General features: G+C 50.6%; 1 protein-coding gene across 1 annotated transcript in view; it reads right to left on the reverse strand.

Moving 5' to 3' along the window:
- Positions 1–3,801: 3,801 nt before the first annotated feature.
- TEKT5 (tektin 5) overlaps positions 3,802–16,933 on the reverse strand; it is a 51,228-nt gene continuing 38,096 nt past the window's right edge. Inside the window, exons 6-7 of the mRNA XM_007939621.1 lie at positions 5,337–5,491; positions 3,802–4,018 (exon numbers count right to left, since the gene is read on the reverse strand). Coding sequence (XP_007937812.1) covers positions 3,802–4,018; positions 5,337–5,491 — 372 coding nt within the window. The remainder of the gene's footprint in view (positions 4,019–5,336; positions 5,492–16,933) is intronic.

Here is a 16,933-nt window from a genome sequence, read left to right on the forward strand (position 1 = left end):
CTGGTGGTTCAAACCCACCAGCCACTCCTCAGAAGGAAGATGGGGCAATCTACTTCCGTAGTGATACCACCTCGGAAACCCAAGGAGGGGTCGCTGTGAGTCAGGTCTGACTCGACAGCACAAAACAACAACAACAAGCCCAAGGTTGACAAGTAAAAAGGCACAGTCCCGATGTTACCAAACCACACATCAGGCCATTCATTCAAGTCCATTGAAAGTTCCAAGGTTGGCAGAGCATGGCAGGCTGAACAATGACACGGCTAAATGCAGGGTTCCAGCATGCCATAAGCTAGAGACCATTCCCCAAGGCTTCTCCTTATATACAGGAAGCAGACCACAGCCCGAAGGCAGCTACTCAGCTGCTCACAGTTGATTCCACCCTGGAGTTGATTATCAGTCTTATCATGGGGAATACTACATCCAGCTGCCCAGCCACTCAACCAGGCCCAGCCAAGTTGACACACAAACTGAACCACCACATTTACTTAGGGGCCCCAGTGGTGTAAATGGTTAGCCATGCATCTACTTGCCAAAAGGTTGGAGGTTCAAACCCACCCAAAGGTACCTTGGAAGAAAGGCCTGGCAATCTGCTTTGAAAACCCTGTGGAGCATTGTCTTACCTTGCAACCCATGGGTCAGCATTGACTAAACCGCAACTGGTTGGCTGGATCCTTTCCCAGATGCTGGGATCTGAGGGGTCTCTAGCCTGAAGCCCATGATGCTGAGCTCCTGCTGCTCCAGGGAACCCCATGACCTTCTCTGTTTCATATTGGCTTTGCAGAAGGAAGTCGGGGCCGTCTACTTCCGTGAAGATTTACTGCCTCGGAAACTCAAAGGGGGTCGCTGTGAGTTGGAGTCGACTTGATGGCAGTGAGTTTAGTTTGAGGTTAGTGATTCAATGTGTTTTAAAAGATTTGCTGTGAATGGAGATTTGGGCCCAGGCTTGTCACCTTGTCATATACACATGCATATGTATACACACTACACACATATGGACACACATACATACATAAATAAATGCACACACACACACATGGACACACATGGAATGCAGATATACACATGACACATAAACAAATGTACACAGATACATACTACACACACATGCACATACATGTATGAAGACATAAATATGTGCACGCCTACACATGCACACACATAAACACATGCATGCACACACATGTGTGCAAATGCATACACACGTATACACATATACATACACACAAATGCATACTCACACACGTGCACACTCATACACACTCACACACACCCTCCTCTGGGGCCAAGTGTTTCCTGGAGCCAGCTGGACAGATCCCTCTGGAGCCAATAGGGAAGCAGGTCAGCTGGGAAAAAACCCTCCAGGTCTCCCAGTTGGTGCTCAGGCCTGGCAGGGAGCCAGCATTTGGGGTGTCTCTAGAACTTCCTGCCTGGGCCACGTCTGCAGCAGGGGAGACGTGCTGGGAGGCTGTGGTCCGTGTACCAGCTTCTGGGAGCTGCAGGGTGATCCTGCGTCTCCTGGTCCCTCGGCTGTAAGGAGCAGATAGGACGGGGGTACCCTCCCCACACCCAAGGGCAATACTCCTTTCCCCTAAAATGCAGCAATCACTGCCAGTACGAGATGGAATGTCCTTGTTAGCCGTTACTGTTCACCTCATGAATTGTTTATGGGACATCCACTGTGTGTGAAGACCGGGGTACTACACCCCAAAACAAACCCTCGCCATCGAGTTGATTCCAACTCATAACGGCCCTGAAGGCAGAGTAGACATGCCCCATAGGGTTCCAAAAACTTTCTCCTGTGGAGCGGCTGGTAGATTTGAACTGCTGACCTTTTGGTTAGCAGCCTTGTGTTTTAACCATTACACCACCAGAGCTCCTTACCAAGGGTACAGAGGCGACTAAAATCTCAGGGCCTCCCTATCCCCCTGACTACTTTACCTTCTGGTCTCATCACTCTGCCAGAAGCACTTCTCCCTAGCTCATCCGAGGCCTTGGGAGCACCAAACCCATAGTCTTTTATGATGATGATGATGAAAGATAACTTTTCTTAGCAATGAGCATATCTGGCGCCCAGGCCTGGGCTTCTAAATCCCATTCTCCAATAAATAAATGCACCACGCCTTAGAGAAATGGCTGAGTCCAGGGCTGGGGCAGGAAAAACACAAGAGGGGCCTAGAAAGTAAGTGCCAGAAAGTAAGGGTTGAGGCATGTCAAAGGGATACAGGATCCAACTGGAAAAAGGCCCCAGTGGCCAAAGCTGGAACAAATTGAGCAGTAAAAGAAATAACGTGGAATTGGATTATAGCTCAAACTGGAAATAAATATACATGAATCTGTACTGACAGACATCAACGACCGGACAAATGAAGGAAAAGAGACTTAACTGTTTCCCAGAAGAATTGAAAACAACATATGTAGGTAACTCTTCTTCCACATGGGGCTGGACCACCCTGGGTGTAGCCGGACTGAGAGATTCACTTCCAAAAAACAGAGTATGGAAAGGGAAAACTTCCCAGTCATTTCAGTAATTTTAGAGTGAATGAACTTGGCAGACACCACCTCAACTGAGTGAGGAAGACCAACGTCAGTGGTGATGTCATGTGCCCCCTGATGTGACAGGATGAGGAGGAGGCTGCTCTGTGACGCTCATCTCCAAAACCACATAATCACAGTGTAATCAAGAGAAAAACACTAGACAAGCCCAAATTCAGACCTTCCACAAAGTATGTGACAAGTACTCTTCAAAACTACCAAGGTCACAGAAAGCAAGGCAAGACTGGGAAACCGTCACAGCCAAGAGGAGACAACATGCAGTGTGGTACCCCAGATGGATCCTGGGAGAGAGGAAAGGGCAGCCACAGAAACTGTGGTGAAACCCCAAAAGTCTGAGCTTTAGTTAATAGTATTGGTGCAGTGTTAATTTCTTAGTTTTGACAAATACACCATAATGAGTGATTATATGACGTGGGAAGGTGTTGGTGGGTCAGTGGTCGACTTCTCCCCTTCTACACAGGAGGCTGGGTTCAATTCCCGGCCAAGGCACCCCCACACCTGTCAGTGGAGGCTTGCGTGTTGTTATGATGCTAAACAGTCTTCACTGGAGTGTCCAGTTGAAGATGGACTAAGAAGAAAGACCTGGTGATCCCCTTCTGAAAATCAGCCTGTGAGAACCCTGTGGGTCTGATCCCCACCTGATCATGGGAGAGGTATAGGGCAGGGCGACGTATTGTTCCATTGGGCATGGAGTCACCACGAATCGGGGGCCAACTCTATGACACCTACAACATCAAGGCTGGGATTCAGCCCTAGGACTTCTGCCTTCAAGGCCTAGGCTCCCCCGCCCCACACTGCCAACAGTTACCTCTGCCTTTATGTAACCTCATTTTGTGGGCACTCAGGAGAGGTGATGTGTTCGAAGCCACACAGCTTGTAAGTGACAGAGCTGGGCTCTGACCTCTGAGTTCTGGTGTCCAGTCTTTGGATACCAAGGTTTACACTGTGCTCCTAAATGGACAAACAGGTGAAAGAACAAGGCACCCTTCCGTTCCAGGGCTGCCTTAGGGATGTGATCTGCTTCCTGTTGCAAAGCTCTGTCTCTGCCCAGGGCCAACCAGGAAGCCTCTTCTGCACCAAGGAATGACCCCTGGACCTTTGGTTTTGCCACATTTATTCTGGCTTTTAATATATATTTTTCATGATAGGAGGAAAGAGAGAAAATGTGCATTTTGTGTTTCTGACTTTACCAACTCTACATCACGGAGTGAGCCGGCCCAGGGCAGGGTGTGAGGGCCGGGCGGCCGCTCAGGTGTAGCCGACGAGGCGTGGGGTGCTGGGGAAGGTCTTCCGCATACCCATGCACTTCACCTTGTCGATGCACAGCGTGTTGGCCTTGATGGCAAGCTCGTGCTCCAGCCGGGACTTGGTCATCACCAGCAGCTGCAGGGTGTCCTGCGTCTCCCGCAGCCTCAGCTTGAGGGTCTGCAAGGTGTCGTCGATGGTGAACACCTCATTCACGAGCCTGGGTGAGAGCAGAGGAGGAGACACAGCTCATTCAACACGGTGCTAGTTCAGTTTGTGTGTCAACTTGGCTGGGCTTGGTTGAGTGGCTGGGCAGCTGGATTTAGTATTCCCAGTGACGAGATTGATAATCAATTCCAGGGTGGAATCTACTGTGAGCAGCTGAGTAGCTGCCTTAGAGATGTGGTCTGCTTCCTGTATATAAGGAGAAGCCTTGGGGAACGGTCTCTAGCTTATGGCATGCTGGAACCCTGCATGTAGCCATGTCATTGTTCAGCAGCCTACCATGCTCTGCTGACCTCAGGACTTTCAATGGACTTGAATGAATGGCCTGTCATGTAGTTTGGTAACATCGGGACTGTGCCTTTTCATTTGTCAACCTTGGGCTTGTCAGTCTCAGCAGCCAGCAGCTGTCTGAGTGAAGAGATACCTCTAGCTTCAGTGGGCCGGCAGCAGGAGGCAGAGCTAAAGCCCAAGGTTTGAGGGGCTTTCACCCAGCCCCTAGAGCCTGGCACTTTGAATGTAGACTTGAAGCCTCCAGATTGTAAGAATAAACTCCTGTTTGTTCGATCCATCCCACTGGTGGTATATTCCTGTCAGAGAGGCACTAGGGAACCAGAACAAACACTGATGCGCCCCCTGTGTGCTGGTGAGCAAGACAGCCCGCCCAGTGAGGACACATTCGGGCTATTCCAAGGGCTCACCAGAGTCCCTGGGTGGTGGAGAAGGTCAACACACTCAACTGCTAACAGAAAGGCTGGAGGTTCAAGTTCACCCAGAGGCACCTCAGAAGAAAGGCTTGGCAATCCACTTCCAAAACTATCAGTCATTGAGAACCCTGTGGGAGCAGTTCTGCTCTGAGACATGAGATCGCCATGAGTCAGAGTTGACTCAGCAGCCTCTGGTGCTTGAGGGCTCATTAGGAAGAACTCTACAGAGAGGAAACGGGAGAATGAGGGGGGCAAGAGCTGCCTGCCTCCTTCTTGGAGCCTGGAAGGAGCGTGAAGCTATCAGAAGTGAAGGCCAGGTGTCCAGCCTCAGAGGCTTCCTCTCCTCGACTCTGGTAGGGAAAGCTGGAGGCTTTCCAGGGCACAGAGGAGTAACAGAACCATCCCTCACGTAGATGACTGGGAAGACCGCAGTGCACAGAGGGACAGCCAGGCCGGACCTTGACCTCCAGACCTCCTGCCCAGGGCGCTGTTGAGTTGTGGGATCCAATGTGCTGAGTGATGGGACTTTTCAGACCAGGTTTCCTGGAGCTCCTGAGACCTACCCCTTCTTCCCTGGACCCTGGGGGCCTCCAGGCCTCTGGTACTCACTTGAACTGTGGGATGTCCCTGCACAGCTCCACGTTGGGGCGCCGAGTTCGGCACTCCAGCCGCGTGTGTGCCACCTTCAGCGGGCATTCCTTGGCCATGATGGCTCTTTCCAGCAGCGTGATGGTGTTCTCTGCTTGGAAGATCTCCTGGAGCGTCTGCAGGGACACGTGGGCATGTCACCACCCTCCAGCCTCCTCTGGACTCATCCCACAAACAGAGGTCAGCCAGTTCAGCCTCTAGTCAGAGGCTTAGATTACACAGCCTGCAACCTGGAACACCTCCAGGGACAGGCAACTCACTCTTCCTAGGAATCAGCTTTAGTCATCTCTGGTCACCAGGAAACTGAACGCTGGGGAGGGGCAAGCACCAAGGGTGGTTTTGTTTGAGTTTTATCTCCACTCTGCACTATAAAAGGGGCTCTGGTGGCTTAGTGCCTAAGCCTGCTAGACTTAGAGACTGCTAATCAGAAGTTTGGTGGTTCAAACTCATCAGCCACTCCTCGGAAGGAAGATTGGGCAATTTACTTCCATAGAGATACCACCTCGGAAACCCAAGGAGGATTTGCTATAAGTCGGAATTAACTTGATGGTGGTAGGTTTGTTTTATTTTTGGATCCACTATAAAGGAGCTCTGGTGGTGTAGTGGATAAGGCATTTTGGCTGCTAAACAGAAGGTCAGCGGTTCAAACCCACTGGCTGCTCTGCGGAATGAATATGGGGCCATCTACTTCCGTAATGATTTACAGCCTTGGAAACCCAATGGGGGTCGCTATGAGTCAGATTCAACTCTATGGCAATGAGTTAGTTTGGTTTTATCCACTGTAGGGATCAGCCTGACCAGCAGTTAGCCAGCGTTCAGTGAGAAGGCAAAGGAGGGCAGGAAGGCAGGTGGGCAGGCAGGAAGGTTTTTAAAATTAACACAACCCAAAACAGTGGTTAATCTCCAATGCCAATTTAATCTTTTTATAACCCAGAGTTTACCTTCCAAATTAGACCAGTAACTAGGTCAATGAATAAGCTTGAAAGGAAGGATGGGAGGTGGGAGCTAGGAAGTCAGAAAGGAAGGGAGGAAAGAAGTCAGACTTTTCCATCTGTAGACATATTGGCCCAATATAATGCCACCCTGTGCTCTGCAGGAGTCCCTGGGCGGTACCGTTAACATTCTCAGCTGCTAACCGAAAGGTTGGGGGTTGGAGCCCACACACAGGAACCTTGGAAGTGAGGCCTGGCAATCTACGTTAGCCACTGAAAACACTGTACATTTTCAGTCTCCTTCAGCCATTGAAATGTTCTGACACACACGGGGTCGCCATGGGTCAGGGCTGACTAGACAGCAACTGTTCTATTGTTCTCTTTGTGCCTGAAGTTTCTGAAAGTGCAGATCCCAGGAAGGGACAAGATGGAGGCCGGGGACTGGGATGGAGGTTTCCTAGTTGTACACAAAGGCGACAGCTCGTCAAGCTGTGTACTTCATCGTAAAGCTGTTACACCTCAATAGGTAATGAAATGAATAAGGTCAGTCACCAGCAAAGGCAAGCAAAACGTTCATCTCTGTGTTGGGTACCTGGGGGGCTTCTATGTGATTCTCTTCTCTGAGTGTTTGCAATTTTCCGTAATGAAAACTAAAGCACACCAAGAAAAAAACAAACTCACTGTTATCACGTCAATTCTAATTCATAGCACCCCGCATTGGGCTTCCAAGGCTATAAACCTTTATGGAAGCAGACTGCCTCATCTTTCTTCCACAGAGCAGCTAGTGGGATCCAACCACCAACCTTTTGGTTAGCAGCCAAATGCTTCAACTGCTACAACCCCCGAGCTCCTTAAAGCACACTGGCAAAATCTATTACCAGAAAGAACTTGATCTTGCATTTGGTCAACCACAAACACACCCAGAACTGAGAAAGGTTAATAAAAAACCTTTCAGAACCTACGGACATCACTCACTGAAGCTAAGATGTCCATCTCCGCCCATACAACTGCCCAGCCCTAGATCTGTGAGCAGGTCTGTCTGTCACGGTGCCTTTCTCCTACGCGAAGGTTCTTTGTGGATGGGCTATGCTGGCACCCCTTCCCACACTTGGTAGGGCCCAATGGCAAGGTTGCCTTTGCTTTGCTCCTGACAAGTCCCTAGCAGTATACTCTGCCAAGATGCCCCCCAACATGCAGAGGGGTGTGCCAGCATTACCCATGACCAGAAAGAGCTGGACTTCGTTTGCCTGGGGGTTCCATACCACTTTGAAAGGCCACTCCCCATCTCAATATTGTCCAATAACAATGACCAATAAGTTCTCAATAGAATCGCTGCTTGAGATCAACCTGCTCTCTTGTTCAAGGGCATTGGCTTTGTGAGTGGGCCCGCCATATTGAAACAAGATGACAACTAAGGATCATCTTTTATACATCTGTCAGTATATTGAGGGCAACAGTGGTCCAGAGGTAGAATTTCTGCCTTCTGTGTGGGAGACCCAGGTCTTTTCCAGGCCAGTGGACCTCAGGTGCAGCCACCACCCATCTGTCAGTGGGGGCTTGTATGTTCCTAGGAGGATGAGCTGGTTTCAGTGGTGCTTCCAGAGTCAGACAGACTAGGAAGATAGGCCTGGTGATCTACTTTCAAAAATCAACAGCGAGTGAAAATTCTATGGATTACAATAGTACACACTGCATCCAGTCTTGGAGATGGTGCAGAACTGGGTGGCATTTTGTTCTGTTGTACGTAGGCTCACCAATAGTTGGGGGTCTATTGACAGCAACCAACAAGGACCCATCTCCACTTGTCTGGAGCAAAAGAGAAAGAAGGAAACTGAAGACTCAAAGACGAAGCTGGTCGACAGGACTGACAGCCTACATGAACCACGGCTTCAACTGTTCTGAGACCAGAAGAACTAGAGGGTGCCTGGCTACCCTACTGACCCCTCTGGCACAATGGATGCTCCCAGATAGAATGGGAGAAAAATGTCAAACAAATTCAAAATCTGAAATAAGGCCAGACTTACTTGATCGCTAGAGTCTAGAGGAACCCCCAAGACTGTTGCTCTGAGCTACTCTTTAAACCTTGTACTAAATCCACACCCAGAGGTCACCATTCATCTAAATAAAATAAACATTATTACCATGGGGCTGTCTGCATGTGATGTGGGCTAACTGGCTCTCTGTTCGTTCAACACTTCCTACCTTTTCCATTGTAGACTAATGGTTAGTGATAATGATTTTTAAAGGGAGGGTCTCAAAGCCCCCCCCCCCAAATCATACCCAAACCTTCCAATATATTCTGCATTCACACACGTGTACTCCGAGGCAGAAGGCAGGCATTAGGAAGGGTGTGAAGTCTGAGGCCCGACTACCAGGGCCCAATCTCAGGACTGTCACCTGGTAGCTATAAGACCTGGCCAAGTTTTGCAACCATTCCCTCCTCTGTAAAATGGGGGTGGTGAGTGCCCATCCATAGGGGTGTTGTAAGGACCAAATGGGATACTGCATGCATAGCACTTACAAGAGTGTATGCCAGTGTTCATTAGAGGTCAGCTGCTGACTTACCACTCAGTTTCTCCAATACAAGACCAGTTAGTTCAAACCCGTGGTCTCCCACAAGCCTCACCCAATCCTCCTCATTGAAATCAGTCCCTCCTCCAGGCTGAGCTATGGTTTGTGTCTCCGTGAATGGACATCCCACAAGTCTATTTCCAGCAGGGTAGGCAGTGTCAGGCACTCAGAGGGTGAGCTGCTCCTGGGGAGGGTGCAGGGCCCACTCTGCTTTGTCTGTGTCCCCTCCCCCTCTCACACCTGCCCCACCTCCCTGCCCTGGCATTGGAGCTCACCCCTGCTTCACAGCCTGACCCCCACCCAGCCTCTCCTGTGCGTGCCCTTTATACGTGACTTTTTAAAAACAGTTTTCCATTTTTATAGCTCTCTCTTAGGTGTAATTGACATGCAGTAAACTGCAGAGTTAAAATTACGATTTGCTTGAGTTTTGACATATGTATACACCCCTATGATCAAGATAGGCAGCATCACGCCCAGAAGTTTCCCTGGCCTCCTCATAACCCACCCTCCTGCCCTGCCTCCAGGCAACCACGGATCTGCTTTCTGTCACTATAGGTCTGTTTGCATTTCTGGAATTGGGATCTTACCGTTTGGGGGGTGGGGGTCTGGCTTCTTTCACTCAGCACAGTTACTCTGAGAATCACCCAGGTTGTGCGGGCATCAGCCGATCGCTGCTTTTTCTTACTCAGCACTAGTCCACTGTGTGGAGGGGCAGGATGAGACGTGTTGCAGTGGAGTTGATTCTGACTCATGGTGACCCCACGTGTGACAGGGTAGAACTGCTTCATACGGTTTTTGTGACTGTAATCTTTTCCGAAACAGATCACCAGGCCTTTCTGCCGCTGTGCCACCAGGGGGTCCAAACCATCAACATTTAGGTTAATAGTTGAGTGCAAACACTTGGTGCCACCCAGGGACCTCGTATACGAATCTATCACGATTTTTGTCCAGTCAGCTGATGATGGACATCTGGGGTGTTTCCAGTTTGGGGCTATTACAAATGGAGCCATTAAGGACATTTGTATGCACACCTTTTGGTGGACTTAGGCTTTGCATAAATACCTAGCAGTGGGATTGCTGGATTGTAAGCTGGGTGTATGTTTAACTTAGGAAACTGCCAACCTGTTTGCCTCAGTGACTGTACCTGTTTACCTCTACCAGCAGTGCTGGAGAGCACCGATTACTCCACTTACAACACTTGGTATGGGCAGAATTTTAACTTTAGCTATTCTAGTGGGTGTGTAGCAGTACTGCATTGTGGTTCCAATTTGTACCATGGATGTTCCTTGGGGGAGTCCCTTAGGTGGCTCAATTGGCTAACTGTGCTTAGCTGCAAACTGAAAGGTTTCAGGTTCCAGTCCACTCAGAGGCCCCTTGGAAGAAAGGCCTGGTGATCCCTTCTGAAAGATCAGCCACAGAAAACCTTATGGAGCCCAATTCTGCTCTGACACGTGTGGCGTCGCTGTGAGTCGAGGTTGACTCGAGGGTAACCAGCTGGTTGGTTGGATGTTCCTTTGAAAAGCAAGTTTCCAGAAAAAGAACATGGACTGCCCCAGGCAGTGCAGGTGGGCAGCTAGAGTGGAGATGTGCCGTGGGCATCCAAGATAAGATTCATCAGATGAAGTTCGTACCCCCACATCCTACTGAGGGGCAGCAGCCCCCTCCGAGAGTCCACAGGACCTGGCCACTGAGCCAGTCTGGCCAGGAGGGGCCCCAGTGTTTCCAAGGGAAAGGAAACCACCACGTGCCACCCCCAGCACACCTAGGTGCTCGTGAGCAGATGGTTCTCTGTCTTACTCACTAGGATGTAAGCTCCAAGATGGCAGGGCTTGGTCATGCTCGTGTGTGTCTCCACTGCCCAGAACAGTGCACAGAGTTAGGGTGAAAGATCACCTACAGAATGCCCAGGTAATGGAATTGCAGAGGAAAGATGATTTGTTGTTGTTGCTGCTGCTAGCATTTCTCATGCAATAATTGGGTCTCACACTAAAAAGTGATTCATTTGGTCTGAAAGTCAAATCTAACTGGGCATCTTGTACCTTTATTTGCTGAATCTTGTAATTCTACCCATAGGAGAAGTTCAATAAACATGCTTTGAATAGAAGGGAGGGGGAAGGGAGGAAAGAAAGGAGAGAAGGCGGAGGCAGAGAGAGAGGGAAGAAAGGATGGACAGATGGACCGGCAAACAATCCAAATAGGGTCCCAAAGCCTAGATTTTTAACCAGCTCCCCAGTGATTCTTCTGTACCCCAAAGTTGGGGAGCACTCTGCCCTAAAACTTAGATGGTCCTTGGAAAAATTTGGGAATGGGTGCACAACATAGTGAACCTAATCAGTGGCATTGAGTTGTACATGTGAAAACGGTTGAAATAGCAAATGTTATACTGGTAGCGTAGTGCTCAAGGCACTTGACTGCTAACCAGAAGGCTGGTGGTTCAAACCCACCAGCCACTCCTCAGAAGGAAGATGGGGCAATCTACTTCCATAGAGATACTGCCTTGGAAACTCAAGGAGGGGTCGCTATGAGTCAGGTCCAACTTGACGGCACATAACAACAACAACATACTGTGTACATTTTACCACAATAAATAATTATGTGATGCTGTCTATCTCTGATTTCCAAATAGGAGAAAACTGATAACAAGTTAATGTGTCTGCCCTCCTGGGGAGGGGCTGGGCTCCCTTCTTTGAGGGTTTGACAGTCTTGTTCTCCTCCTTTTGCATGAGCTGGAAACTATTCACAGACCCTAACAGGTGCCAGGATGACCACTGAACTGGGCTGGGCCCGTATCACAGCTGTGGGCACCCAGGAATTGCATAAAGGACAATTTCTCCAAAGAACTGAAGTCCTGGTTTCCCTGGTTACCATCCTAGTTGCTGTTGAGTTAAACTGACCCGTGGCGACGCCACGTGTACCCCAGCGGCTTCGTGCTCCGTGGCGTTTTCCGTGGCTGAGTCCTCAGAAGTAGATTACCAGGCCTTTTTTCTGAGGGGCCTCCAACCCTTTAGGTAGCGGCTGAGTGCATTTCATCATTTGCAGCCCCCAAGGACTCTCTATTCACTTGAGAAAAAAGCCAAGAAGGATGGCACTTCTTGTCTCACAAAGACAAAAGAATGCTTTCTCCTGGCTGGACGGCAGGGGGACTTCCCAGCCTCCTTCAAGGCCCACCTGGCAACAGGCTGCCCCTTGCCTGACCCTCAGGGAGGCACCCACCGCCCTCCGACTATGCGCTGATTAAACATTTATCCCCTAAGAATGTTCTGAGCCCAGAAGGCATGTGGGCTGGCCGGTATCTAAACACTCAAGTGGGGGAACACTTCTCTTGGAAGCCCTGAGGTTTCTCCTCAGAACCTGGAGGCAGGGCCCATGTACAAAGCTCAGAAAACCCCACCCCAGCAGATATGGAAGTAACAACGCCTTATATAGATGAAAAATGCTTGTAGGCACCACACTGCCCAGTGTTTGCCCTGTCCATTTTGAAAATGGCTGCCCACCCTGCCACCTGGACATCCTTACTTGGGAGGCCCGCTCTGGGGGGCCGTTACCGAGACTTCGGCTGGTGACAAGGGGCAGAGGTGCCTGCCAGCCCAGCCCTGCTTTCGCGCAGGCAGCCAACAAGGACTTGCTGGGGAGGACCAGGCAATGCTTCTGAGGGGAGTAACTATTGTTGGTGGGGGCCGTGGAACAGCTTTTTAACTCAGTGATGCCACGTGACAGAGTAGAGCTGCCCTGTGGGGTTTTCTAGGCTATAATCTCTGTGGACCCACTGGGTAGGATTGAATTGCCAACCTTTCCGCTAGCTGCCAAGAGCCTAACCGTTGCACCACCAGGGCTCCTAAGGGGAGTGGATGGAGCTTTGTTCACTCCTGCTTTCTTTGTCTTTCTCCACCCCCTGGCCCTGTGCAGCCTCACAGGGGCTGGAAATTTTACAAAAGAATGGCCTCCTGGGTCTGGAAAAGGACTGCCACTCATTCATTTATGGGCTCAATCATTTCTTCATTTGCTCACTTATGATTTAAGATCCGATGATTCGTTCCCTCACTGATTTAACAAATGGCCCCAAGTAAGCGCCAGGCACTGTGCTAGGCAGAGGACCCAGTGGTGCGCGGAACACTCCGGAACCATGCCCCAGCCATGGCATTCACGTTCTAGTCCACACTAGACTGACCCTGACTGAGCACCTACTGTGTGCCAGGCTCTGGGACAAGGGCTTTCCTTCAGCCTCATGGAAGCTCAACTTCTGTCCAGTGCCCCTCTTTTAAAACATACATTTATCGGATGCCTTTGGTGTGCAGAGGAGCTCTGGCGGTGCAGTGGTTAAAGCACTCAGCTGCCAACTGTAAGATCGGTAGTTCAAAGCCACCAGCTGTCCCATAGGACAAAGATGAGGCAGGCTGCTTCCCTAAAGATTTGTAGCCTTGGAAACCCTATGGGGGCAGTTCTACTCTGTCCTATAGGGTCGCTAGGAGTTGGAATCGACTTGATATGGTTGGTTTGGTTAGGCATGCAGGACATTGTGGGGGACAGGGCCACAAAGAGGCCCCTTTGCAGTCCCCAGGAAGCGCTGTGCGAGCCAGCAGAGGGACCCGTACCCAGTGACACAGAGAATGTTCACTGGTGTTTCTCCTGGCCGGGCAGGCACTGAGATTCTCAGGCGAGTCATCTCATTGTAGGATCAGAGCAGTGCTATGGAGAAAGTTCTAGAAAGATGGGGAAAACTAGACCATTAGCCTCTCGTCAGTTCTTTCTCAAGTCTTTGGTTACTCCAGAGCTATTCTCTGTCTGCCTCTACCATGTGTGGAAAACAAATGAACAAAACTCATGGTGATCCGATAGGACAGAAAACTGCCCCCATGGAGTTTCCAAAGCTGTCATCTTTACAGAAGCAGACTGTCTCACCTTTCCCCCACGGAGTGGCTGGTGGGTTCAAACCACCGACCTTTCCATTAGCAGTCAAGGACTTAACCACCCAGCCTCCAGGGTCCATATGCAGATCTCCCTTTATTAGCAAGTGACAGCAGCTGGACTCCAGAAACTCCTGCCAACCGTCTGAGGGTTTCCTGAAATGTTTACTGTTTTCATGCCCATTGTCTCCTAGCTGCTCTCTAGTCACCGCTAGCCTGTTTGTTTTCCATTTGCAGAATTGATATAAAGTTAACTAGAATGTTCCTTTGAAGCAAGAGTGGTCAGACTTCACCTCACCTACTTTGGGCACGTCATCAGGTAAGATCGATCACTAGAAAAGGATGTCGTATTTGGCAAAGTGGAGGGTCAGTGAAAACGAGGGGAGCCCTCTGTGACATGGGTGACATGTGGCCACGACACTGGAGGCAAACATACCAACAATCAGGAAGACAGCAGAGCCAGACAATGTTTTCATTCTATTAGATGTAAAGGTGCCATGAGTCAGAGCCAACTTGGTGACAACTCACCACATTTTTAAAAAAAATTTAAATGATTCTATTTAAACAGAAATATAAAGTGAATGATCCAGGTGGCACGTGGATATGGCAAAATAGGGAAGGTGGCCTGGGAATGACTGGATTTGGAAAACCTGTCCTCACCCTGGTAGTCAGGTAGGCAAAGAATGCCGATGAGGGAGTCGAGGAAGAGTTGGGCGCTAAGTGCTGGAACGTGGATGTTGAGGAGCAGGGGTGGCTGTGCAGTCCACTGACCCCCTGTCCCCTCCTTGGGCTGGCACCTGATGGGGACGGGGCAGGTGAGGCTGAGAAGCAACTGTTGCTTGGCCCCATGTTCCCGCTGGCATTTCTTGGGCAGGCCTGCCTGTGGGCTTTCCAGACCAGCAGGGGTTTTCCAGAATTTGCAGCCCTGGGACCAGACTCAACCAATTGGTGACTCACACCCAACACAGATCAGCCCAGGAAGGCCTGAGTCCTACCATCCTCTATTGAGAAATGCTCACTGAAACCTTCTGTTGGGCTGTCACTCACAGCCAGGGCCATCTTCATTAGAAGGGAGAAAAACAGCGGGGCGATTTCCCTGCAGAGTGGGCAGGTTGGAGAAATGAGCCAGGGCTGCCCAGGACAGGTGTTCAGGTTGTGGGCTGCACAACTCTGAAGGGTGCCATTTGCATGGCTGCAATGGAAATGGTGTCCCTGGAGCCATGCAGAGCCCAGCCTGACCTGGTGACCTCAGTGCCCCCTGGGAGGCAAAGTCCTGTTCTGTCTGCCTTCCACCAGGGAAAAGAAAGGGGGCAATGGAGAGCTTGGTGCCTGGACTCCAGGATGGAGCTGGCTCTCCTTGGATTCAGAGCTGGATGAAAAGTTAAAGGGATAACCACACACACACACACACTGCCGTGGAGTTGATTCTGACTCACAGTGCTCCTAGAGAACAGAGTAGAACTGCCCCCTAGGGTTTCTAAGGCTGTAAATCTTTATGGAAGCAGACTGCCTCATCTTTCTCCTGCAGAGCAGGCTGGTGGGTTCAAACCACTGACCTTTTGGTTAGCAGCTAAATGCTGTAACTATAGCACCACTAGAGCTCTTAAATATATATGTTGTTAATTGCTAGTGCATTGATTCTGACTCATGACAGAGTAGAACTACTCCATGGAGTTTCAAGGCTGGGACCTTCGATATACATGTATTGTTGTTGTTAGGGGCCATTGAGTCGATTCTGGCAGCCCCATGGGACAGAGTGGTCTTCTGGGCTGTAATTGTTACAGATACCTAGGCCTTTCTTCTTCCTCAGTGGTGCCGGTGGGTTCGAACTGCCAACCTTTCAGTTCACAGCCAAGTGCTTAACCATTGCACCATGGGGGCTCTATATTATCCTGTAGGTTCCAGTTCTCTGGATACCAACTGATGCACTGCCCAGACCACTCATGATCATCACGGCTCGATGGCCAGCACTCCCGGTCACCTAGTCCCTGCCTGCCTGTCTCTCTTGTCCTCACACCAGCTGACACGCTGTGTGTTTTGGTCCTTTACTTGTTCTTCACTGCCCCCACTAGAACATAAGCTCCATGTGGAGAGAGATTTGTATCTGTTTTGCTCACTGCTGAGTCCCCAGTGCCTAGTACATGGATGCCTGGAAAGTCATCACATCTTGGACTTCAAATAGTGATGAATGGGCGCCAAGCGTGTTGCTAAGTCAGGAAACGTTCAATGAACATTTGCTCCCTAACTGCATGACGCTCACCACAGGGTGTGTGGTCAAGACATGAACACAGATGCTGGCACCAGACCACTGGGGTCCGGATCCTAGCTGCAGTCCATGGCAGCTGGGTGACCTCAGGCAAGTGTCCTCAGCTCGCAGAGCCTCCCCAGTAAAAGCCAGGCATCATAGTCATCCCTGTCCCCCTGGGTGGAGGTGGGGCTGAGTGAGAAGATCAGGCAACTGATGATTGGCAGGGCCTCAGAAAAGGCGTTCTGAAAGCCTCAGCGAATGTCAACCCTTTGCTGCGCCCACTGCGAAGCTGAGACACACACACTCCTTCGCCGGCACCCTCAGAGCAATGGAGCTGCACCCCTTCCTTCCCATAGTGTGTGCCTGTGCTTGTGCGTTTATCCCATAAACACACCTTGGGGAGTGCCACAAGGTCATCTCGCCCCCATCCCCACACTCCCTAGATAGAGGACATCTCTCACATACATGGGTGTGTGAAAGCCCCAGCACATGCGTGTGCCCACACACACATACAGAACCCACATCTCTCCGCCTAGTCCCTAGCTCTGAGGGGCTGCCCTGGGTACTTCCTCCAAGCCCCCTCCCCAGGAATGTTAACGTTTCTGCTCCCACAAAGCCAGAGAACTGGGGGGAAGGGGCCCTTCAGCTTGGTTTTTCCTGGAGGCTGGGCGGCGCTGCTGGGGATTGGCCCATGGGGTCACCCCATGGGAGGAGTCTCGGGCATCCTGGGCCTGGTGGCTGGCCCTGCCCACCCTGCCCAGCCCAGGAGTACAAACTGTTTGGGAAGTGAAGAGGGGCGGGGAGAGGGCTGCTCACCTCCTTCTCACCCAGCCCCCAGGTCTGTGCTGGGCCAGCAGAGGGGTGCCTGCTGTCAACACTGCCTGACAGTCCCAACCCTCGCCT

This window comes from Orycteropus afer, unplaced genomic scaffold (genome assembly GCF_000298275.1).
Source record: "Orycteropus afer afer isolate SDZICR_OR568_19922 unplaced genomic scaffold, OryAfe1.0 scaffold00061, whole genome shotgun sequence".
In the NCBI taxonomy this organism is placed as follows: Eukaryota; Metazoa; Chordata; class Mammalia; order Tubulidentata; family Orycteropodidae; genus Orycteropus; species Orycteropus afer.